A 26,027-nucleotide genomic window follows, 5' to 3' on the forward strand; every position below is an offset into this window, starting at 1 on the left:
GTAACCCTTTGAAATAATCAATCTTTTTTTTTTTTTTTTTTTTTTTTTTTTTTTTGGAAAAGTGTGTGGAAAATTGTGTTTTATATTCAGTCACAATTGTGACCGGTGGGATGAGGTGAGAACTGAATGAACATATTTCTGCAGTCATAAAAATGGTTATATATCTTAGCCCAGCTATTTTAAACTGTTTGATCACATTCCAGGGTTACTATTATGCATACAAAAAACCTTATGCAACATTGATAGGAACACTGAGGAAAAAAATTTTTTTAACTATCACCGCATTTCAAAATTGTTACTTTTTTGTGAAATATAACATAAAATTTTTATATTAATGCTTCGGGTATAAAAACATCATTATTGTAATTTTTTTTGTAACATTTGAATTTTTAATTTAGTGCAATATTTTGTCAATGCAACATTTTATTGTAATTTTCACTAGCAACTGCAATTGGATTTATATTGTATACCTAAGTTCACTGTTATCCCACCGGTCACTATTGTGACCATCAACATGTTTACTCATTCTATGATCAAACTAAACAAAACTAAATATATGTGAATGTATATATTAATACTAGACACCCTAAAGATCATGTGTACCAAAAATCTTTGTCATATCTTTATGTTGACATACTTTACTAGCCTTTTGTTTTGGAGCTGTGATGCAGCATCATCTTCTCAAGGTGCAAACAGGAAATAAGCTGCTCTGGTCATGTGACAATTTGCACTAATCATGTGAAACTGCACTTATTTAATTGAGACCCTTTATTTTTTTCCATATTTTTGCAGGAAGTGCACTAAAACATCAGTCAGTAAGGTTTTTTAGAGCTTTATTAAATGAAAACTTTTTGTCCGGTCACTATTGTGACCGCTGGGACTTAAACGGGTTTAATGCTCTGATGCAAAGTAAACCACCATTTCTTTAGGGCACATGAATTCATATTATATAAATAATACTGCACACCTATTAAATGTTTCAAATCTAAAATATGGTGTAATACTAAGAGAAAATATAAGCACAGGCTCATAGGCTTCACATTTATCCTGCTTGAATTCGTTCTAAGAAACGCACATAAATTCATAAGTACTAAACTTTCATCTGTGAATATTCAATATTTTAACTACAGTGTTTTTCTTTCATTTTCTCTGACTTCAGTCGTTAAATAACCATTGGCGAGGCAAAGCTGATGGCTATTTGCGAAAATGTGCTTTGATGTGCTTTTTTGATAACTTGTGGTTAAAGCGCCACTCCGCGGTCTAAGGCTGCAAATGCACTTTGCAGACGCTGCGGCAGCAAAAAGCTCATTTTTGTTGGCCACCTACTGTACTTCCTTCATCAGCTGAAAAAGTTCAACCTGCCACAGGCACAGATGACACAGTTTTACTCTGCTATTACTGAGTCGGTTCTGTGCTCTTCTATAACTGTCTGGTTTGGGTCAGCTAGCAGAGCCGATTTAAGAAGACTGCAACGGACTGTTAGGGCAGAATAAATTATCATTGTTGTGCACCTGCCCAGTCTTCAGGACTTCTAAAACTCCAGAGTGAAGAAACGGGCAGGTAACATCATCACAGACCCCTCTCACCCCGGACACAACCTGTGTGCACTTCTCCCCTCAGGAAGACGCTACAGATCTCTGTGCACTAGAACACCTAGTCATAAAAACAGTTTTTCCCTCCATGCCATCTCCAGCTTAAACAGCTAACATATGAATCATTACCTGTGTTCTGTAATTAATTTCCGCAATTCATTCTACATTTTTAATTATTGCCTTTCTCAAGTATAATGTAAATACATATGCATATCTTTTTATTTATACAGTTCTATATAGAGTAAAAATGCACAAATCTGTACATAAATCAATCTACTGTTCCAGATTCATACACATTATTTATTGTTAAGTCTTACTATTTTTTTCTCATGATAGATGTGTATGTATGTATTAATGTACACGAAGCACCTTAAAAAAAAAAGAAAAAGAAAAAAAAACGTTCCTTGTGTGCCTTCGGTTGCACACACCTGGAGAATAAAGCTGATTCTGATTCTGATTCTGAACATCACACTCTGTGCTCAGATTTTTCTCCTTAGCTAGAGACTCTGGATCTCTCACAGTTGACAACTCAAAAGTTTAGATTAGAGATCTTAACAACATCACATACTATACTCAGATTTTTCTCTTTAGGTAAATAATCTGGGGGTCTCATATTTGTCTCCTGTAAAGCTTTAGAAGAGATCTCAACAACTTTACAAAGTTAATCCAGAGTTAGCTATATATCAGAGAGGCTATATTGAGAGACAAATTATGCAGAAATAAGGATAATGTTACTTTTTATAGGACAATGTTTATGTACTTAGGCACATAATTTGTTGTTGGAAATAGTAATGTATCACTGATACTGCATCATGACATTGACAGTCCTGTTTGGGAGCAGGAGAAATCAGTATTTAAAATGAAGTGATTTCAGGATTCAGAATGAAACTGCTAAGACCTGTGGTCATTCAGACAGATGAAAAAGATAACAATTCTGACCTGGTTTCCGACCGCTGATATTCTGCTGGGAAAGAGATTGAACAGCACCAGAAAAATCAGCTTGAACTTTTCAGTGGTATCAGTAATCCTAGAGCTTTCTTTGCTCAAAGGCACATAAATGGCTTATGACTTGATTATTAATTGACTAGTTAGATTATTAATACATATTATATAGAAGAAATGTTTGAGCTCATATTGAGGCATTTGACTTGGTGCAATTTTTTTTAAGTTATTGAGATCGCTTCTGAAATTTAGAGAAGACAAATGTGAGAGCACCAATGTCTTTATTGTAGGAGTAAAATCTGAGCACAATGTGTGATGTTGTTGAGATCTTTTCTAAGCATTTGAAGAGACACGTTTGAAAGATCCAGCTTCTCTAGCTAAGGAGAAATATCTGAGCAAGTGTGTGATGTTGTTGAGATCTTGTTTGAAATATTGGAGGAGACAAATATGAGACCAGCAGAGTCTTTACATTAGGAGAAAAATCTGAGCATGGTATGTACATTTATTGAGATCTCTTTTAAAGCTTTAAAGGAGACCATTGTGATAGAGATTTAAACAAGTAACACTTTATATTCTGAAATGTTTAATGCTATTTAAATGATAGTTTTAGTATTTACAATATTAGTAAAAGTTTATTAATCAAGTTTCTTAATTCTTTCATCTTAAGACAAAGCTGATATCTTAATGAGACATATAAGAAAATTACCCCTTAGGATCTGGAGTGTAGAGTAACCTCTGTCAGAGCCATAGCCTTGTGGGCAGCACATTGGTTCAAAACCCAACTAAAGGTACTTTCCTGCTCCTTTTCAATTCTCACCTGTCCAGTTGTTTCCTGTCTCTACACCTACTGTCTTGACCATTAAAGTGAAAAATCCCATTGCAATCATACAAAAAAAGCAACCTCTGAACAGTAAAGCATTTCTATAATGGAGTCTTGCAAGAAATTACAGCAAGACAATAAAGAGAAATGTTTCTCACACATTTCTCTCCCATTGTCATTTTGGATTCCTTTCTTTCAGAACTTTCTCACGTCTCATTTGTGTCTACTTTTATTTCTCCTAAAGAATTTAAGGGAAAAACCTCTAAAACACTATTGATACTAAAATGAGACATATGAGAATCACAACTGATTAATAAAATATTTAAATATTGGAGTCTTCGTAGTACGGAGACATCACCTGTAGGAGAAAAAAAAATAAAAAATCAATCCGTCCCCTCAGTTTATAAACCGTGCTCAGGAATTCTTAAACTGTTCCCTCGGTTTAACAAATCGTGCCCACAGATTAATAAACCGTACCCACGAATTTCCAATCCGTGCGCTCAGATTTTGTAAACCGTACCTTCGGTTTTTGAATCCGTACCCACGAATTCATAATCCGTGCACACGCTTTTGTAATCCGTTCCCTCGGATTTGTAAACTCACGGATTTGTGGCTCCGCCCCCACTGGCAGATTCATTTCTGTTTATTAAACATTATTTTTAGTATCCTATGAAACCATGAGCCGCACTCACAAAATAGTCTTCTTTTTAGCGTTTATTTTACATTAATCACCAATAGGATAATACACCGCCGCCTGTGTTTTACAGCCAAAATAAAAGCTAAAAAGAAGAATAGAAAATTCCCTGAATTTTCTAAAAAAAAAAAATAAAAAAATAAAAAAGGTAAAAAGCAATGTTATAATAGGCCTAATTATTTAATAATAAAATTAACAGTGAAACGTGCATCTAACTCTGGGGAAAAGCTAGTATAATAAAATCACCAAAATAAGTCTTCATGTTAAGAAAGAATAGTACACAAACACATTTCCAAAACTGTAAAAGGTTATTTAAAAATAAAGAATTCATTAATTATTTTATGACAATCATTTTTACTGTCTTAACTGCACTCATTTATTCAGCCTATAAATTAAAATAACAATAATAAAAATAACTATGATTTTTATTATTATTATTACATATTATTATACAGGTAATACATAAGAAACTTTTATCCAAAACGACTTACAAAAGAGGAACAAATTACTCCAGAATCAGTCACAATGCCAGGTTTATTATACAATAATAATCAAGTGCTAAAATTATCACAAATTAAACAAGATTTTGATGCACATCTTTCTTATTAAATTTGCTGTAGGCCTCTTCCACATAATAATAGTCAATAAAACTGTATGTTAACTACCTTTGAGCTTGCTGCATGAATCTGAGTACAGTTTACAAATCCGAGGAACGGACTGCGAAAGCATGTGCACGGATTATGAATTCGTGGGTACGGATTCAAAAACCAAAGGTACGGTTTACAAAATCTGAGCGCACGGATGGAAATTCGTGGGTACGTTTTATTAATCCGTGGGCACAATTTGTTAAACCGAGGGAACAGTTAAAGAATTTGTGAGCACGGTTTATAAACTGAGGGCAAAGATTGCAAAACCGTCACCACGGATTGATTTTTTTTCTCCTACAGGTGACGTCCCGGGCTCCCTATGATAGAGATATCACATTCTCAGCTTTGAATATTTCTCATGTCTCACTTGTGTCTGCTTCTATTTCTCTTAAGGAATTTTAGGAGAAACATCTGAAAGTCTGTTGATACTAAAATAAGAGATATATGAGAATCTCATCTAGTCTCCTGAGCTTAGGGAAAGCAAGCACTGAGCAATACATTTTTCTTCCTATGGGAAAATAAATTTAACAATATATTCACATAGAAAACAGTTATTGTAAACTGTAATATTTTACATTATTACTGCTTTACTGTATTTGATTAACAGAAGAGACTTCTTTCAAAAACATGACAGCCAGTGTATGTATGTTTCATGTACATCACGTGGAAGGCTCCACAAGTGAAGTTCATCTGGCTGAGTTGTGTCACAATCTCGTCATCCATATATGACAGAATGGGCAGAAACTTCAAATACAGCCAGTTCTCAACAAATGGTAGATTGTGGACCATTGTTTCAGTGAGATCGTCCAAAGAAGCAAAGAGAGCAGCCACACTGACATCTGTTTGCAGGTTCTGGAAAAGACAGGAACCTGTGATTCGTCAGAGACAGATCAATAAGAGATGAATGTGTGTGTTGTGTGAGTTACGAACCAGCTCTGCAGACAGATCCAGTGCTGATTGGATGACATGTCTGAGATGCATGTGCAGCCGCTGCAGTTTATCAATGGAGACGTTTCCGTCACTCATCATGGCACACAACGTTTGACTGCTCATGCGGGCCGTGGCACTGATCACCTGTGAAAGCAAAAACCAACTCTAAATACTGTGCTGCTTCCAGTGTTGGGGAGTAACTAGTTACATGTAACAGAATTACGTAATTTAATTACAAAATAAATGTAATGTAAGGCAAGACAAGGCAAGACAAGTTTATTTATATAGCACATTTCATACACAATGGTAATTCAAAGTGCTTTACATAAAAGAAAGTAGAATAATCATGAAAAAAAAAATCACAAAAATAAAACAATGAATTAAAAAACTTTGAAAATGATTTAAAAATTGATTTAAAATGAATTTAAGACAATTAAATATAGAAAATGATTTTACATAAAATACAGTGAATACATAAAATACAGTGCAATCAGTTCGGACATTGCACAGTGCTCATTCAATAAATGCACAGCTAAACAGATTAATTCTAAATCTAAAATTAAAAAATGTTAAAGCACATATCACATCTTATCTCAACCTGAATCCAACTTCAACCACCATCAGCATAATAACCAAAAGCGGACTCCTGCCTTGTTTTGTGTGAACGCTTGGTATTTCTAACTGACTCAATCCTAATGATCTGAGTGGTCTGTTAGGTTTATATTCAGTGAACATATCTGCTATGTATTTCGGTCCTACAGTAGGTGGCCATCCAAAGTGTTGGTTCTACCGCCGCTCGTACCGCCGCCGCGGCGTCTGCAAAGTGCATTTGCAGCTTTTGACCGCTGAGTGGCGCTTTAATCACAAGTTTTCATACAAGCGCATCAAAGCACATTTTCGCAAATAGACGTCAGCTTTGCCTCACCGAAGTGTTATATTTGATTGCAGTGGAGAAAATGAAAGAAAAAATATTTAATATTCACAGATGAAAGTTTAGTCCTTATGAAGATATGTGCATTTCTTTTAGAACGAATTCAAGCAGGATAAATGTCAAGCCTATGAGCCTGTGCTTATATTTTCTCTACAACCATATTTTAGATTAGACACATTTTAAATACTGTGCAGTATCTATTTATATAATATGAATTATGTGTTATATTATTCAAAAGAAATTGTGGTTTAACTTTGCATCGGAGCATAAAAGTGGTAGCCTATTGTGAGCTAGGCTTGCGTGTTTTATAAATTATTTTCTTTATTTTAGTAAAACGTGAGGACACTGTATAATTTCGCTCCCCATTATTTAGGCCTAATTAAAACAAGAAACGAATAAATTAAACCTGCACGATTTAACTAAATCATTGAAACTCTAAAGAATGGATGGATTAATAAAACGTCATCACTTATCAACAAAGTGCACACGATGTAAAAAAAAAAGAGCTTCATTAATTGACAAGTCTTCTTTACTTGCTTTCATATAATTTAAGTAAAGTAAAAATAAATAAATAAATAAATAAATAAATAAAATAAATAAATAAATTGCAGCCGCATTTTAAATGCAGGTTTGTATAATATTCCGTAAAATATCAGTGCAAGATTTGCTCTGCGGCATGATGCTGAGTGCATGTGCAGCATTTATTCTTATTTGTCTACATATTTTAACTTCATTTACAAATCTTGTTTGGTTTTTATTTTGGATAATTGCATGTAAAAAAATATTTACTTTGTAATGCATATGCAAAATGTGAATTATTATTCATATTAAAGTGTTTGTGCAAAAATTATTAATGCGCATGCACATGCATGACAGGACAGAAGGCGCCCTCACTCGATCACGTGATTTTTTTCCTAATAATGAAATAACTGAAAAATTGGGGTGCCTGCCTCACATACATGAGAAATATATCTACAGAAAGCTTGAAATGTCTTTTAAATGAATCAATTTAAAACAAATGCATTATGTAATCTGTGAAGGTTGCATTTCTCTTTAAAGGCGCGTCCATGTGGAGAGAGTCAGGCACTGTGAATTTCATCTTGCAGCCGACAAGAAAACATTGGTGTTATTAATAAATAAATTAAAATGTCTCCTTTTTCCATAATCATATTGGGCTACTTCTGGCTGCCTGTGCTTTGTGACAAACTTAATGATTGTTCTTGACAACAGCGTGGGAATATACATTAAGGCTGGATTAGTTGTAAATTTAATATAAATTGCGATTAGTTGAATAATGACAAAAATGAAACGACTAGTACTAGAAAAATCTTACGTGGGAAGCAGACCTATTAAATACCCTCTAGACAATCTCTGTTAAGTTTTTAAAGAATTTTATATGCGTTTGCATTAAATTCATCTTTCAGAACGGTCTGTCTGTAATGGAGAAGATGCCTTAACACTGATTTTTCCTCTGAAACACAAAAACGCGAAAATTGGAATAAAATAAATATTTTATGTTTTGAGAATGATTGGGCTTCAAGCCTCCCCCGCCGCGTCTGAGACACGCTGCCGAGCAGTAGTATGAGGAGCGGAGCGGAGTGATTCTGACTGAAGAGGAGCGCGGATTTTTTTAAAAGTCGGAGCGTCGTGGTTTCACTCGCTCCAGCACCGCTCCATCACGAATACAATTCATGCCAACAGCCCGTAATATAACTGCACATTTAGCAAGAACTTCACATGATAAACATATTTTAGCTATAGCATTGATACACATCTCTCCGATCAGAAGATTTATAATGACGGCAATAGTCGAGCGGGATGTTACAGGCTAGTTCTCAAGGAATTGTCTGTCCTTTTACTGATTATTTTCGGGGTTTTTTAAAGCGTGATTTTAACAGATACACCCACACATTCCCACGTAATCGCTAATCTGTCGCAATAATGCATTCAACAAATGTAATCTCACAGTAGGCTACTTCATCTGTATCTGATTTTGAATGAGCAGAAATCTGTAACAAATGCATCGATCTGTAGATAAAATAACTGACAAAAATGTAAACCGTTATTTACATCACAAACAAAATTTGCATAGCAGAAAGCAGCAATTATACCTTTTAATGCTGACAATTTTATTAGTTTGGCGTTTGGTAGGACAAAAAGTTTTGCACACAATAGCCTAATCCCCGTTGAAACTCTCCTGTAATTTAATTTATTTATTTATTTTTATTTTATTTTTATAAGCTATTATGAACATAACATTTCAACTTTAGCCACGGAGTGAAGGCGGAGCAGTGTTTCTGGTATCAAAGAACGCGGGGAGTGATTATTATTGTTAGCGCGGAGGGAAATTGTTGCTGCTCCACTCCGCTCACATAGGCCTACTGTACTGCCGAGAGAGAGAGATGTTTCGCCCTATATGAACAAGACCGTCCGCTGTAGACACGGTTAGACAGTGTCTGCTATATTTACTACAAATAATTGATATAAGAAATAAAAAATAAATACATAACCTAACACCAGCGCATAACTAGATGAAAATATAGACTAGAAAACTGATTTAGGCCTACACTTGGTCTGTCCTCCGTCCATGACACTGACACACTGCGGAGCTGCCAGTTTTAACCTGAACAGCTCTTAACGCCGAGTGGATGGCATGATGGGCTAGTATTAAAAAATAATATGTTGTTATATTAACACTTGTTTTGAACAATTTCTTTGTCATTTGAATATTGATTTTAAGTAGGGAGGGAAAAAAAAATAGATTTAAATTGTAAATTGGATTTTTTTGTGAAAAAATCTGGGATTTTTTTTAGGCCATAGGCCTATCGCCCAGCCCTAATGCAAAAAATATTTATAAACAAAATTAAGACATACAATTTTAATTATGTATAGAATTAAACATAAATCAACAAATAAACTTTATCAAATTATACAGTAGTCAACATTTGACGTGGATCAAAACCTTTCTTTAAAGTTGTCCTAAAACCTGCTTCTGCAAGTTGAAAACCCTCATAAGACGTCCATATGAAAGAGCAAGAGATTTCACACCTTTATCTCGACCCCCACAAGCTATACATAACTACCCCCAGCCCCCCTCCAGCTGAACTGAACTCGGTCTGTTTTTTTTGGCTGTGAGGAACGGTGGTTGTTGTCATGTTACTCTGGGTTGAAACATGCCTGCACTCCACAGCAGCCCTTCTCTTTTTATCCTTTATTTTCCCGCAGCCCATATTATTAATTTTCACTAGACCAAAATAATAACAAATTATCAATTGATAATTAATCATTATTTTTGCCAAAACATCATTGTATTTGTGAACGTAGGCGTTTGAGGCAGGCTTTAAGACCAAGCGGAATCCTCCGTAAGCTGCTCCCGCTTCACAGCGCGCGGGACTCGCGCAAACTGACCCAACATTTAGCAAGACAGGAAAACATTCAGTCTGCCTGAAGGAAGACGTATTTCATTGTAAGTTAATGCTGTTAAATAGAGAGTTATTTTTAGAATAGGCTAATTGTAGCCTACATAAATGGATGAATCAAAACAAATATAACTTTTTAACTGCAGGCAGATATAGGCCTATATTATTGTACATTACAAATATTTGGATCGTCCCTTATTTTATTAAAGAATAAATACTTATTTTCTTCAAGAATAAACATTATATGTAACATTATACGAGATATGCAAGCGATTCATAGATTTAAAAAAGAAAAAAGTGGGTGCTTGGTTTCAGAAAACGAATACACCTCGTAAAAATGCTATGATGAAAAAATCATGCTAACTTATTAATTCATAGAAATAATTTAAGCAATTAAAACTTTTTTTATACTAGATTCAATCTCAAGGAGTTTATAAGTTGAAACGGTAAAATTTCACAGTGCATGTTAAATAGCCTAAATGAACTTGTATCTTGTATAGTATCCGAAGACTTGAGTGCATGTTAGCATAAAAGAACAATTCTTGTATAAAATGTGACAGCAACCTTTATATCAAACATTTTGAAATCGTCCACAGGTGAGCAACGCAGGAGGCGGATCTGAAGTTATATTTTTTTGTTCACGAAGTGAATGTGATGCACAAAGTAATTTTTAGATGCAATAAAGCTGGATAAAAACACATGAAAACACGCTAAAAAATAAATTACATTTGTGAGAGTTGCATTTTATTACATTCAGAAATAATAACGGCAGGCCTAATAATGCTGTAGGCTAATGGTACCAACAGGACATTTTTATCTAGTTCCCTTCACTTTACAACAAATCCTTTAAATGTAAAAAAGTTATCAGAACAGAACAAGAATTACAAATATATAATTCTAATGGATAAATATAATTGCAGCAGGCTATATAATAATATAGCTTATAAACAACAACAAAAATAATAATAATTAAAAATAATATAAAGCGATACATTATGTTGGGCTTATCTCTCCATCATCATTCGGGACAAATCCAAACATGTTGCCCATTTGAAGCTAAACTCTTATTCATTAGGTCCAAATAGGCTTTGGGATTTCACACGTGTTTCAGTATCGAAAAAAAAAAAAATCATAATTAGCAAAATTATGCCAAAGTGGCCCGCTGCTCGCGCCGCATGGCTGGTGAATGACTGCTGTTTCCACTGAATATGCGCGATCAAAGTCACAATTCACAATTATTGGTCACACAGTGAAGGCATAATTCAAAAATGCAAAGTGTTAGCAGTTTGAAAAATCAAGAATAATAACAGAGTTAATAAGAATTATTTCTAAATGCTGGACCGTTCTCATTTCGCTCTGCAAATGGAACCTGAAGATTATTATTATTTTTTTTTTTAACCAAGAATGAACCGAAATGAAAACATTTTAATCCGTGTATATATATGTATATATAATAACTGTTTAAAAACAATAGCATGCATAAGAGCCTTTGTATAAAAGGCCTTTCTTTAATTTTTTGAAGAGTAGACTGTAGCCTAAGACTATCCTATTTTTTTAATGGCTTTTAAGGATGTTATAATGTATATTATAATGTTGTTGTTTAACGTCTTCCTTTCATTTTACAATTACATTCAGTTCACAATCCGTCCCTTTGCGCCACCTGGCGGTAGTTTCGCGAATGATTTTAACACTCGACTGATTTGCAGTTAACGCCGCGGCCCTGCAGCGGCGGTATTACCCATTTTGGATGTCTACCTACTGTAGGTCACTGAGAGATTTATAATTGAGTAAAAGTGCTTTAAAATAAATCCTAAATGTAACTGAAAGCCAGTGTAAGGACCTGAGAACTGGTGTGATATGCTCAGATTTTCTGGTTCTAGTCAGAATTCTGGCAGCAGCGTTCTAGATGAGCTGCAGCTGTCTAATGGTCTTCTTGTGAAGGCCGGTGAGGAGACCATTACAATAGTCCACCCTGCTGGTGATAAAGGCATGAACAAGTTTCTCCAAGTCATGACTGGAAACAAAACAACTAATTCTTGCATTGTTTTTTAGATGATAGTATGCTGATTTAGTTACTGCTTTGACATGACTACTGAAACTAAGCTCTGTCTCCAGAGTCAAACCAAGCAATTCCTGACTTGATTTTCAGTTATTTGACCCCTAGAGTCAAGGTATGCATTCACCTTGAAAACTTCATCTTTGTTTCCAAATGCAATGACTTAAGTTTTTTCCTTCTAAAGTTCTGGCACATCCAACTGTTAATTTCATCAATACACTGGCAGAGGGAGTCAATGGGACTGTAGTCATTTGGCGATAAGGCTAGGTTAATCTGTGTATCATCAGCATAGCTGTGATAGGCAATTTGGTTCTTTATGTGAAAAAAATTCAGATGTAACCCCCTTGTAATCGTTAACTGTTTCAAAAGGAATTGTAATTTAATCTAATCAGTAACTGAGAAAAAAATGTGTAATTAAATTACAGTTCCTTATGAAACTGTTAACGATTACAAGGGGGGTTACATCTGATTTATTTTCACATACAGATTTACAGTAATTGACTTATTTCATAAATTGCATTGTCTGCTCTTAAATATGAGACACAAATGTTTCAGGAGTTTAGTACACAGAGTAGGACACATGCTTATTTGATAACTGTTTTATTTTCTATTTGAGTTGATGTGTATGCTTTATTTTTTAAGATTAACAGTTTTTCCAAGGCATTGTTAGATGTCAGTGTTTCCTGTCATACAGTAGGTGGCCAACTAGAGTGTGCTTTCTACCGCCGCAAGCGCCGCCGCCCCGTCTGCAAAGTGCATTTGCAGCTTTTGACCGCTGAGTGGTGCTTTAACCACAAGTTATCAAACAAAGGCGTCAAAGAACATTTTCGCAAATAGCCATCAGCTTCGCCTTGCCGATGTGTTACATTTGATGGCTGCAGTCTGGGAAAATGAAAGAAAAACAATGTAGTTAAAATATTTTATATTCACAGATGAAAATTTAGTAGGACTACTTAAGAAGCTATGTGCATTTCTTAGAACAAATTCAAGCAGGATAAATGTCGAGCCAAATGAGCCTGTGCTTATATTTTCTCTAAGCTGCACAGTATTACACCATATTTTAGATTTGAAACATTTAACTTTTAACGTTGTTATATTATCCTAAAGAAATGGTGGTTTACTTTTCATCGGAGCATTAAAAGTGGGTAACATATTTTAGTGAGCTAGGCTACATACATGGATCTATATGTAAAATGTCAATATTCTCACATATTAGGCCTATATTTGTCACATTGTTTTTTTTTAAGTTATATTTTAAAATTACTTTAATAAAACAGCATGCATTTTTGGCACGCACATACTTTGTTATTCGTTACCTGTCCTTTATTTTGACAGATAACTACTTGGGAAAAAGATATCTGTTTGTACACTGATTAAGAAATTGTTGCGTGTTTTATAAATTATTTCCTTTATTTTAATAAAATGTGAGGCACTGTATAATTTCGCTCCCATTATTTAGGCCTAACTAAAACAAGAAACAAATAAATTAAACCTGGCCACAATTAAGCTAAATCATTGAAACTAAAAAGAATGGACAGATTAATAAAACGTCCTCACGTTTAAACTCAAGTTCTCTCATTATAATCAGAAAAGTGCACACGATGTAAAAACAGCTTTAAATAATTGACAACTTCAGTGATTTTAAAGGGAGCCGCATGATTAAAATTTGCAGCCGCAAATAAATGCAGGAGTGTATACTATTCCATCAGAGTGCAAGATTTGCGCAGCCCGCAACATTTATTCTTATTTGTCTACATATTTCATCTTCATTAAAAATATTGTTTGGTTTTATTTTGTATAATTGCATGTAAAAAAAATTATTAATTTTGTAATGCATATGCAAAATGTGAAACTGCAATCTTATTCACAGTCTATAGCATTTTATAATTATTTGTACAATAATATTTAACTTAACCTCCTTTGTATCTTTATTATTTACTGCAAAAGAGATTTATTAAAACAAGTTTATAAGTCATGCATCCGTTTAATCCTGATCAAGAACAACTAATGATCAACAATTTGGAGCGACATCGGCTGTTAGATCATTTTAAAATGATCTTCACTTGTGAAGATTTATTTTTAATGCAGATCCCATACTGTAACCTAAAAGAAATGTGCTCTATTACTATTCATATTCAAGTGTTTGTGCGGAAAATTAATACACATGCATTACAGGGAGGTGCCCTCGTGATCACTTGAATTTTTTCCTGATAATGAAATAACTTGGGGTGCCTCACATACATGAGAAATATATCAACAGAAAGCTTGAAATGTCTACTTTTAAATGAACCAATTCCAAATGAAAACAAATACTCCCTGATTATGTAATCTGTGAAGTGTCCATAAAAGATGTTAATGGCTCACTCGCAACAGCACTTTCGTGCACGGTGTAATTTATTTACAGTGCCAAAAGTGTTAGTTCACAGTGAAGTATTTACAGTTGCACAATAAAACAAAAACTCAAAAGTATCAAAGAAAAAACAAAAGTGGAAAACAAAACAGAGAAAATCCAAAAATCCAAAATACTAACACATATCAACGTTAAACATCGCTTAAGTTCCCTCAATTTCACTCACTCTCACACTCGGTAAACAACTCCTTAAACAAGTCCTGCCTCAGCTTATACATCGGCCAAAACACGCCAAACCCCGCCCCCTTTCTGGGCCATACCAATCTCAGGTAAGTATAACATTTAACACACAAACAAATACCACATCTATTTTTTATCTGTTATATGATGTCAGTAATATTAAATTTCTAAACTATATATTATATATATATAATAATATATATATATATATATATATATATAGTATATATAAACACATAATCAATTCACACATAATACATTTAACACATAATTCCAACACTTAAATACACACAGAAACGCCTATTCATACTGGACAATGGTTTTGCCAGCTTCTGACCAAGCCTGTGATGTCATAATCGGCCGTCACACATTTGTTCAATTTGGTCGCCGCAGTGTTTCCCCACGGAAGACTGACTACGCCCACACAGACAAACACAGGAACAAAACAACACGACAAGTGCAGTGTAAGTGTATGAAATGCCCGGGAAATGGATATGGACAGAGGAGAGTGCTGAAATAGGAGAATATCCATGTGCTATCAGGATTGCGTGTGCACCCGCTACTCTGATAGCGGCAACAGCAGGGAGGAACGGTATGGAGGATGAATGAGGTAAGTAAGCGGGTATGTATGTGTGTGTGTGTGCCAGGGCTGCTTCCCCAGCGGTAGCAGCTAATGTGACTTTATCACATCACCTTCCCCCTCTCTAAGCCGCGTATCGGCAAAAAACCACAACAAGTAGGCCAGCCACCTACATTTAGTCCCACACTTCTCCGCATTTTGAAGAAGTATGTACTGCTGCAGGGCAAGATACCACCATGTAACTCTGGCATGTGGTCCTTCATAGACTGGATCCAGATTAGGTCACGGTGGTCAGTTTCAAGATTAAACCCACCAAGGAGGTAATAGCGCAAGCTGTCCACCAACCACCACATGACAACAACTCCCTCCTTCACCACCAAATAACATCTCTCCCTCCCTAGTAACTAGCATCCAACTTAGGTAAACAACTGGCCTCTCTTCTCCTGCAGTTTCCTGGGCAAGGACTGCTCCAATCCCTGTTGTGAACGTATCTACTTGCACCAGGAACCTCTGAGAGAAGTCTGGACTCTGCAGGACTGGGGTGGAGCATATCTTTTCTTTCAGGGTGTAAAAAGCTGTTTCACAGTCATCAGTCCAGGGAATAGAGTTTGTCACCATCTTGGACAGCAGGTTGGTCAAAGAAGCCGTGATAGAGGCAAAGTTTGGCACAAATCTCTTGTACCAGCCCACCAGTCCTAGGAACGACCTCACTTCCTTCTTGGTCTTTGGTTTTGGGCTCCTTTAAACTGCCCCCACCCCATCCAACAGCCCATTTAATCTGCCCCTTGCCCATGCCAAATCACATTCAGAAACCCTCAAGCCTTGCCCACTCACATTCTGAAACGTTTAATGTCAATCCTGCTTCCTCTATCCTCTTTAGGGTTTGTTGGAGATGTTGAAGATGCTCTGCCCAAGAGTTGCTGTGGATTACCACGTCATCCAGGTATGCCGCAGACCAGTCTTCACAGCCTTGGAGTACCTTGTCCATCAGCCTCTGGAATGTGGCTGGTGCCCCTTGAAGGCCAAAAGGAAGGACCTTGAATTGGAATAGTACTAGAGGTGTTCGGAATGCAGTGTAGGGTCTGGACTCAGGGTTGAGGGGTACTTGCCAGTACCCCTTATACAGGTCTAGCATGGTAATGTACTGGGCTCTTCCAATCTTCTCCAGTAGATCATCCACTCTTGGCATGGGGTATGCATCAAACTTAGATTGGGCGTTGAGCTTGTGGAAGTCGATGCAGACACGCAGGGTTTCGTCTTTCTTGAGGACGATCACCATTGGGCTGCTCCAGTCGCTCATTGAAGGCTTGATTACTCCTAGCTCCTTTATAAGCTTGATCTCCTCCTTCAAGGGTTCTATCAGCCTCTCAGTTACCCGGTAAGGACATTGGTGTGATGGTGATGGATCAGAAAGGTGGATGGTGTGTTGGGTCAGCTCAGTCCGTCCAGGCCTCTGACAGAACAAAGCAGGAAACTGGCTCAGGAGGTGCTGCAGCTCTTTTCTTTTGGAGTCTTCTAGGTGATTTAGACTTACCATAGACGGCTGTCTTTTTGCATCCTCTGAATCCTCTTCCTCGTCTATCTCCACCTTCCTCACAAGAAGTGATGTTTCCGGTCCCTTACCAGGTGGCACCTTCCACTCCTTTAGCAGGTTCACGTGGTAGGTCTGCCTGGTCTTGCCCTTGTCTGAATGATGAACTTCATATGTGTCTGGCCACATCTTGTGGAGCGGCAACAGCAGGGAGTTGCAGTGTAAGTGTATGAAATGCCCGGAAAATGGATATGGACAGAGGAGAGTGCTGAAATAGGAAAATATCCATGTGCTATCAGGATTGCGTGTGCACCCGCTACTCTGATAGCGGCAACAGCAGGGAGGAACGGTACGGAGGATGAATGAGGTAAGTAGGCAGGGGTGTATGTGTGTGTGTGCCAGTGCTGCTTCCCCAGCGGTGGCAGCTAATGTGACTTTATCACACTCTCGATAGGCGCCGTGAATGTCATCTTGCAGCTGACAAGAAAACATTAGTTTATTAATAAATAATTAAAATGTCTTCTTTTTCACAATTATTAGGTTACTTCTGCCTGTGCTTTGCGGCAAACTTAATGCGTGTGCTTGAGCGTGAAATATATATTAAGGCTCATTATTGATTAGACTATGTTAATTTAATATAAACGTGCGATTAGTTGAATAATGACTTAAATGAACGACTACTAGTAACTAAAAAAACTTACGTGGGGGGCAGCCCTATTAAATTCCTTCTAGACATCTCTGTGTTTGCATAAATTTGGCTTTCAGAACGGTCTGTAATGAAGAGATGACACATCCTTAACATTGATTTTTCCTCTGAAACACAAAAACTAAAATTAAAATAAAATTTATATTTTATGTTTTGAGAATGATCAACCCTTCTCAATTTTGCAGATATTGTTGCTTCTGGTTTGTGCATTGTAAATCACAGAAAGTCAACAAAAAATTTTTCCCCAAAAACTAAAAAAACTAATAAACGTAAATCACCTAAATCTAAAAAATCCAAAAAAACCTATAAAACACATTCATAGACGAATACTTTTCTGATGTCTGGACTCTGTTTGGGATTTAGAAAAACATAAAGAGATGGTTCAATATATTGGTAATGAATACATTGTTAGAATTTATATTTCAGGTTTTGATTGAATGTCATGTCAATAATGCTGGAATTGCCCAATAATGAAACTAAAAATAATTAGGCCTAATGTCTTGGGACGTTTCTTGTTACTGATTGATTGTTTCTCTCTCAGAGGTGCCTCATGTCTCCTGAGAAAAAACAAACCATATTATCTTGTATGTAATACTCTGTATGCTGTTGCAAAAATTGCAAAAGCCAAACCAAACATTTGTCCTAAAACAGTCAAAACCTACTGTTTACTGAACTTGGTTTGTGACCAGTGCTTGCCTAAACCTGCCCTCTGCAAGTTTAAAATGCTGATCAGACACTCTCCATATGAAAGAGCAAGAGATTCACAACCTTTATTTCAACCCCACAAGCTATACAGAACTAACCCCCAAACCCAACCCCTTCCAGCTGGACTTCCTTCAGTCACACTACTGGATGCTTAGGTAAAATGGAACCCACACACTATCCCCCCAAAATATAATAAATAATAATAAATAAAAAGCGAACTGCAGAATACACACATCTGTATTAATCATTTTATATTTTTTTGTATTATTAAAAAAAAAAAAAAAAAATTGGGATTTCTGAAATAACTTGATAAACCAAACTCTCTCTCTCACCCTCTTCATTAATCTCACTTCACAATAACAAAAATAACAGTGTCCTCAAGCAGATAATTATTGTGTGTGTATTATAGTGTTCTAGTGCTGATCTTATAGGCCTAATATATATATATATATATGAAATGGACTGCCAGTGAGCAAGCTGCTTTTTGATTCTGCTTTTGATGAATAGCCTATAAAACTGACTTATAGCATCGATGTATAACACCGTTTATTTTTCAACCTCACATAAAAATTATTAATGGAACAAAAACACATCTCTCCTTTAACAATGAAATTAATTATTTAACCATCCTCTCTCCACAATAACTAATTCAAACAGCGATAATATAAACTGTTCAAAGCGTGATAATATTAACGTTTTACTGTCATTATTAGCCCTTCATGGATTCAGTCTTATATGTATTATATGTAGCTTATTGTGAATATAAACCATCAGTTACCATCAAGCTAAACTGCACCTGCTTTTAGAGCTTTGCATTTCAGCCCGAGCTCGACATGTTTACGCAGACAGAGATGGCAGAAAGCGCATCCAATTTATTTTCTCTATTTTACAGAAGCACAACATTTTGTTGATATTCATGTCAAGTGTACACAAAAATAGGGGTACACCATTTACAGTTCCGAATGAAATATTAGTCTTATCTGTATGAGCAAAAATGATGGCATAGGTTACTTTAAGTTGTTTTCCACTGTTATGAAGAACAGAATGAAGGGATCGCACTGGTGCCTCCGCACATTAACTTCCACACTCTCTGCACAAACGCTAAGATATACCCCTAACATTGCACTTTTAAATGTTTAAACTAACATTGTAATATGCTTTAAGTTTAAGCAAGTTGTGATGATTTGAGAAGGCTAAATTGATCAAACGTGATCAACTCAGAATTAAAAAAAAAAAGTTCCAAACATTTTTCTAAATTAATTAATAATGAAACAATAAGAAATATAACTTTTGAACTATTTTAATGGCTTAGGCTTGAGGCCCGTACAGGGCTCTATGTACCTGATTTCTGCGTTTGGAAACAAATTTTGTGAATCAGGGGTTGTTTTCTAATAAATGACAAAATTCTTAAGGTGTATTGTGTTGTCCAATTCATTTATTTATTTATTTATTTATTTATTTATTTATTTTCATTTTATAGATTCCCCAATCTCCCAAACAGCCAATTTCTGTAAACGAAACCATATTATTTATTTATTTATTTTAAATGGATTAATTATTATTTAAACACGTTTTAATTAATACAAAGGAACGATAAAAAGTGATAAATTTCTTAATTCATGGACATAATTTTCGGAATGTCATGGGCTCTGTATATGGGAATAAAATATGTCTAAAAAAATGCCAGATAACGAATAAATATGTGTGACCTGCTGAAATAAATAAGCAAATTATTAAATGTAAGTTTCAAGCCTTTCATAATTTGTGACATAAATGTGACTATACAGGTCCTTCTCAAAAAATTAGCATATTGTGAAAAAGTTCATTATTTTCCATAATGTAATGATAAAAATTAAACTTTCATATATTTTAGATTCATTGCACACCAACTGAAATATTTCAGGTCTTTTATTGTTTTAAAACTGATGATTGTGGCATGCAGCTCATGAAAACCCAAAATTCCTATCTCAAAAAATTAGCATATCATGAAGAATGGTTCTCTAAACGAGCTATTAACCTAATCATCTGAATCAACTAATTAACTCTAAACACCTGCAAAAAAGATTCCTGAGGCTTTTAAAAACTCCCAGCCTGGTTCATTACTCAAAACCGCAATCATGGGTAAGACTGCCACTGCCGACCTGACACCCTCAAGCGAGAGGGTAAGACACAGAAAGAAATTTCTGAACGAATAGGCTGTTCCCAGAGTGCTGTATCAAGGAACCTCAGTGGGAAGTCTGTGGGAAGGAAAAAGTGTGGCAAAAAACGCTGCACAACGAGAAGAGGTGACCGGACCCTGAGGAAGATTGTGGAGAAGGACCGATTCCAGACCTTGGGGGGACCTGCGGAAGCAGTGGACTGAGTCTGGAGTAGAAACATCCAGAGCCACCGTGCACAGGCGTGTGCCTTTGAACCAGAAACAGCGGCAGAAGCGCCTGACCTGGGCTACAGAGAAGCAGCACTGGACTGTTGCTCAGTGGTCCAAAGTACTTTTTTCGGATGAAAGCAAATGTTGCATGTCAATCAGAAATCAAGGTGCCAGAGTCTGGAGGGAAGACTGGGGAGAAGGAAATGCCAAAATGCCTGAAGTCCAGTGTCAAGTACCCACAGTCAGTGATGGTCTGGGGTGACACGTCAGCTGCTGGTGTTGGTCCACTGTGTTTTATCAAGGGCAGGGTCAATGCAGCTAGTTATCAGGAGATTTTGGAGCACTTCATGCTTCCATCTGCTGAAAAAGTTTATGGAGATGAAGATTTTGTTTTTCAGCACGACCTGGCACCTGCTCACAGTGCCAAAAACACCACTGGGAAATGGTTTACTGACCATGGTATTACTGTGCTCAATTGGCCTGCCAACTCTCCTGACCTGAACCCCATAGAGAATCTGTGGGATATTGTGAAGAGAAAGTTGAGAGACGCAAGACCCAACACTCTGGATGAGCTTAAGGCCACTATCGAAGCATCCTGGGCCTCCATAACACCTCAGCAGTGCCACAGGCTGATTGCCTCCATGCCACGCCGCAGTCATTTCTGCAAAAGGATTCCCGACCAAGTATTGAGTGCATAACTGAACATAATTATTTGAAGGTTGACTTTTTTTGTATTAAAAACACTTTTCTTTTATTGGTCGGATGAAATATGCTAATTTTTGAGATTTCAGTTTTCATGAGCTGTATGCCAAAATCATCAGTATTAAAACAATAAAAGACCTGAAATATTTCAGTTGGTGTGCAATGAATCTAAAATATATGAAAGTTTAATTTTTATCATTACATTATGTAAAAATAATGAACTTTTTCACAATATGCTAATTTTTTGAGAAGGACCTGTATGTGTTAGAAATAGGCCTAGCCTATAACACGAAACAATAAGCCACCTTTTCAATCATTTTATTTTTTATGGCATAGCCTAATGCACTTATCCTTAAATGTAATCTATACAATACAAGCCAATATAACATCCAAAATTTTATCCATTCTATTTTTTTTTTGTGTTGCAGGTTTAGCCTATTATTCTTAATTTCTCACAACTTATTTTGTTCAAGGTTTTTTTTTAATTATTATTTATTTTTATGAGTCAGATAAAATTGAGACCAACGGCCAAGGTCAGGATTTTTCATTCAAAAACATTCATTAGCCTGTAGATAGAAATGAAAGCCCCTTAATACAACATAAGGAAATTGTGTAGATTTAATCATAACAAAATTAAAATAAAAAAAACAAAAAATACAATAAGGGCCTTTGTGTAAAGTACTTTTTTTGATGTATTAGGCTGCAGCCTGCCTATACGACTATCTCATGTTTTGAAATTAACTTTCTAAAAATATTTTTTTAATTAATTTTCTAATGATTTTTAAGGATGTTATTATGTTATATTATAAAGTTATTTTTGTTTTATTTTATTATTTGATCTCCGTTTACAAATCAAAATATAATTACAGTCAGTTTGCAAACTGTCCCTTTGCGCCACCTGGTGGTAGTTTCGTGAACGACTTTAACATGCGACTGACTTGCAGTTAACACCGTGGCCCTGCGGCGGCGGTACACGTGGCGGTATTAGGCATTTTGGTTGGTCACCTACTATATGCTAATATCTGATTTCAAAAACAGTATCATATCTATTCAACTATTTCTTATTATGATTTAAAATCTGTATTTAACCTCAGAACGATCTTAAAGTTAAAAGAGGTTTTAAAGTCTGATTTTCTGATTTTGACTGTGGTTTAAAATTAAATTATTATAATCTTAATTCAAGTGATGAAGGATTTTGATAGTCTGACAGTAATCAGTGTTGAGTTCTAGTGTAAGGTTAACCCTGTTTGAAAATGGTTAACAGTTGAAAACATTAGAAATTTAGAAAAGTAATAAAAAAAGTAATCAAATGTAACGATTTAGATTACTTTAATAAAGTAATTGAAATAGTTACACTCCTTACATTTTTAAATAAGGTAACTTGTAATCTGTAACCTATTACATTTCCAAATCCCACCTTCCCACCTTCCCAACACAGCCTGCTTCATTATGGAGACTGGTCACTGAAGAGTCTGCGTCATGTCTTAATCATTCTCTGCTATTACTGATTTAAAAGTTGTATGTGCTGATGATTAGTTTCATTAACTTAACATAAACAACGAGTTGGATATATTACTGTTAACAGCTTGTGTGGTATTTTAGGATTGGGGTATTTGTGGGCCTTACCCACATGACCTTACCGCTGAGGTTGCATGGTTCACCTCTGCTGAGTTGCAGGTTTGCATCGTGGCATTGACAGTTCTGTTTGGGAGCAGGAGAAATCAGTTTTTAAAATGAAGTGAATTCAGGATTCAGAATGAAACTGCTGAGACCTGTGGCCATTCAGACAGATGACAAATATAACAATTCTGACCTGGTCTCTGACCGCTGATATTCTGCTGGGAAAGAGATTGAACAGCACCAGAAAAATCAGCTTGAACTATATTCTTTTCAGTAGAATCAGTGATGGGCTTAATATAAATCAGTGTTTGAACTTACCATTAAAATGAATTGTGACATTCTAAAGATAAAACAAAACATAAAACAATTTAAGAGCAACACATTTGGAGATGAGTCCAGCATATTAATTCAGAATGATGGTGCATCATTCAATATATTATCAGGAGAGGTTTTACAGCAGTTTTCACAAATGCCTAAATTTTCTCATAGCACTGCAGTTTTCTGGTAGGTCATTTCAGCATTGTGGAGCTTTCAGTTCTATATATGCACACTGTCTCTACTATCATTATTATATTAGTAGTGTATGTTTGCTCTACTCACCTCTCCATGCAGTACTGAAGTAAAGTAGCCTAAAGAAAAGATTTGAAAAATCTGTTTAATTATTTATTTATGTTTCATTCATTCATCCATTCATTCATTTCAGTTGAGACAGCAGAAATGACACACCTTGGGAAATGCCTTGTGGCCACATTCGACTTTGCTGTTTGTTCATGTTCCCTTTGCTGTTTTACCCTTTTTTTTTGTCTAATGTAATGTGTTTTAGGTATTTTAAGTATGAAACCCCATTACAACTTCCAAACGACATTCGGCCATGTGTCACAGATCTTCATTTATGTCTGTTTATTAATGCTTAAATGCTTGCTCTAGGTCAAGGAAGAGAAACGGCTGCAAATGATGCACTCATTTTCCCGCCTCACTCTCGTGGCACAGACCAAATGGGGGGATGAACACTAAAGTTGTTGTTTCTGAAGGGATAAAGTATGGAACTCCAGTCAGAGCTTGCATGTCAAGATGAAGAAAATAATTTAGATCAGTTCATCGTCCTGGCCATCCGTATCATCAACTTAATTCACTCTAGAAGCCCTAACAAAACCCTCTCTGGTGCCACCGCTGCTTCTCCAGCACCACCTGACTGCGAGCCCATGGAATTGGATTCACTCAACCCCTGAGGAAAGAGGACAGGAGCATCCGACAAAAAGCTCTGCCTTTACTCCGGACAACCCTGGGCATCTGAGAATATCCTGCCCTACTCTGCCTGTCCCAGAGAAACCCCACTGCGGTGAGTACACTACTCCTCTTCCACCTACAATGTAGAAAGAGCTGTTGACTCGCACAAGCGGTAATAACTCCTTCATGGCAATGATTGATTCTGGTGCCGCCATAAGCATAATTGATGAGAACTTTGCCAGATCTCACAACTTCCCGTTAATCCTGTGTAACTCTGTGTGTTGGCAGTGGCAGCACTAGATGGGCACCCACAGGGAACTGGCCATGTTCACTATATCACTGATGACATCACCCTGCAAATCAGAGCATTGCATCAAGAGAGAATTAGATTTTTTCTCATCAAATCTCCTCAAAATCCCATTATCCTCGGCCTTCTTTGGTTACAACTGCACAACCCCCTCATCTCATGGACCGACAAAGCAAATCATTTGGTGGTCAGATGCCGTTTACAGAACTGCACCCCATTGCATTTCCGCCAGCCGAGACCGCTCCCCCCACCATTGAAGAACTTCCTGCCTAATGTAACTAACCTCCCACCAAAGTATCATGATCTAAGAGAAGCCTTCAGCAAATCTAATGCATCACAGCTACCTCCTCATCATCCCAACGACTGTGCCATAAAAAATATTTCCTGGAACCTCACCTCCTAGAGGCCAAATCTTCCCACTCTCCCAGCCTGAGACTGATGCTATGAAGTCTTACATTGAAGAGGAACTGACCAAGGGATTCATTTGGCCATGTACCGCCCCGGCAGTAACAGGCTTCTTCTTTGGGAGTAAGAAAGACGTGGTTTACACCCATGCATAGACTATTGAGGCCTCAATGATATTACAGTCAAATTCCGTTACCGCCTGCCTCTGGTTCCAGCAACCCTAAAGCAACTCTTTTAGCCAAGTATTTTACTTAACTGGATCTGTGCAGTGCATACAATCTCATCCGTGAGGGGGACGAATGGAAAACTGCTTTCTCCACAACCACTGGCCACTATGAATACCTGGTTATGCCCTTTTGGGCTGGTCAACAGTCCTTCTGTCTTTCAATCTTTCATCAATGATGTATTCCGTGACATGCTTAATCATTGGGTCATTGTCTACTTTGACGATATTCTCATCTACTCTGATTCCCTTCAGCAGTGGTTCTCAAACCTCTCCATGAAGTACACCCAGCACTGCACATTTTGTATGTCTCCCTATATCTGACACACCCACTTTCAGGTCTTACAGTCTCCACTAATGAGCTGATGAGTTGAATCAGAAACATACAAAATGTGCCAGGCTGGGGGTACTCCAGGACAGGTTTGAGAACCACTGCCCTGGAGGACCACATCAAGCATGTCCGTTCTGTACTACACCGGCTAATTCAACACCAACTCTACGCAAAAACGGAGAAATGTGAGTTCCCCCCAAACCTCCATCTCATTTTTGGGGTACATCATTAGCTCTGGAGTGGTTGCCATGGACGATACCAAGGTACAGGCAGTCCTGAAATGGCCGCAACCCACCACAGTAAAGGAATTACAAAGGTTTTGCCAAATTCTACAGGTGGTTCATCAGAAACTTCAGTACCATTGTAGCTCCTTTAACCTCCTTGCATAAGAAAAAAGGAAAGGAAAGGATGTGATGTGGCCAAGTTCGGTGTCCCATACTTGGAATTTGTGCTCTGCATTTAACCCATTTAAGTGCACAGACACAGCAGTGAGTAGTGAACAAACACACACAACTATCTTGGTCAAAGGCAGCTTCAGACTCATTTCATGAACTGAAGGAACAGTTCACTTCTGCCCTGATATTGCATCACCCGGATCCCGAACGAGAATTCATTGAACCCATCATTTCAACCTTGGTTTTAGCTCCTGTCCAGTGGGACATAATGTCTGGGATCTCTGAGGCTCAGATTTCTGAACCGAC

At 36.6% G+C, this 26,027-nt stretch overlaps 1 protein-coding gene across 1 annotated transcript in view; it reads right to left on the reverse strand.

Moving 5' to 3' along the window:
• LOC122141136 overlaps positions 1–23,468 on the reverse strand; it is a 36,729-nt gene extending 13,261 nt beyond the window's left edge. The window contains exons 1-6 of the mRNA XM_042747447.1: positions 23,434–23,468; positions 23,152–23,173; positions 23,027–23,051; positions 22,854–22,914; positions 5,626–5,769; positions 5,354–5,547 (exon numbers count right to left, since the gene is read on the reverse strand). Of these exons, the coding sequence (XP_042603381.1) occupies positions 5,354–5,547; positions 5,626–5,769; positions 22,854–22,898 (383 nt within the window). The 5' untranslated portion in view covers positions 22,899–22,914; positions 23,027–23,051; positions 23,152–23,173; positions 23,434–23,468. The remainder of the gene's footprint in view (positions 1–5,353; positions 5,548–5,625; positions 5,770–22,853; positions 22,915–23,026; positions 23,052–23,151; positions 23,174–23,433) is intronic.
• Positions 23,469–26,027: the final 2,559 nt, after the last annotated feature.

This window comes from Cyprinus carpio, chromosome B20, assembly GCF_018340385.1.
Source record: "Cyprinus carpio isolate SPL01 chromosome B20, ASM1834038v1, whole genome shotgun sequence".
Taxonomy (NCBI): domain Eukaryota; kingdom Metazoa; phylum Chordata; class Actinopteri; order Cypriniformes; family Cyprinidae; genus Cyprinus; species Cyprinus carpio.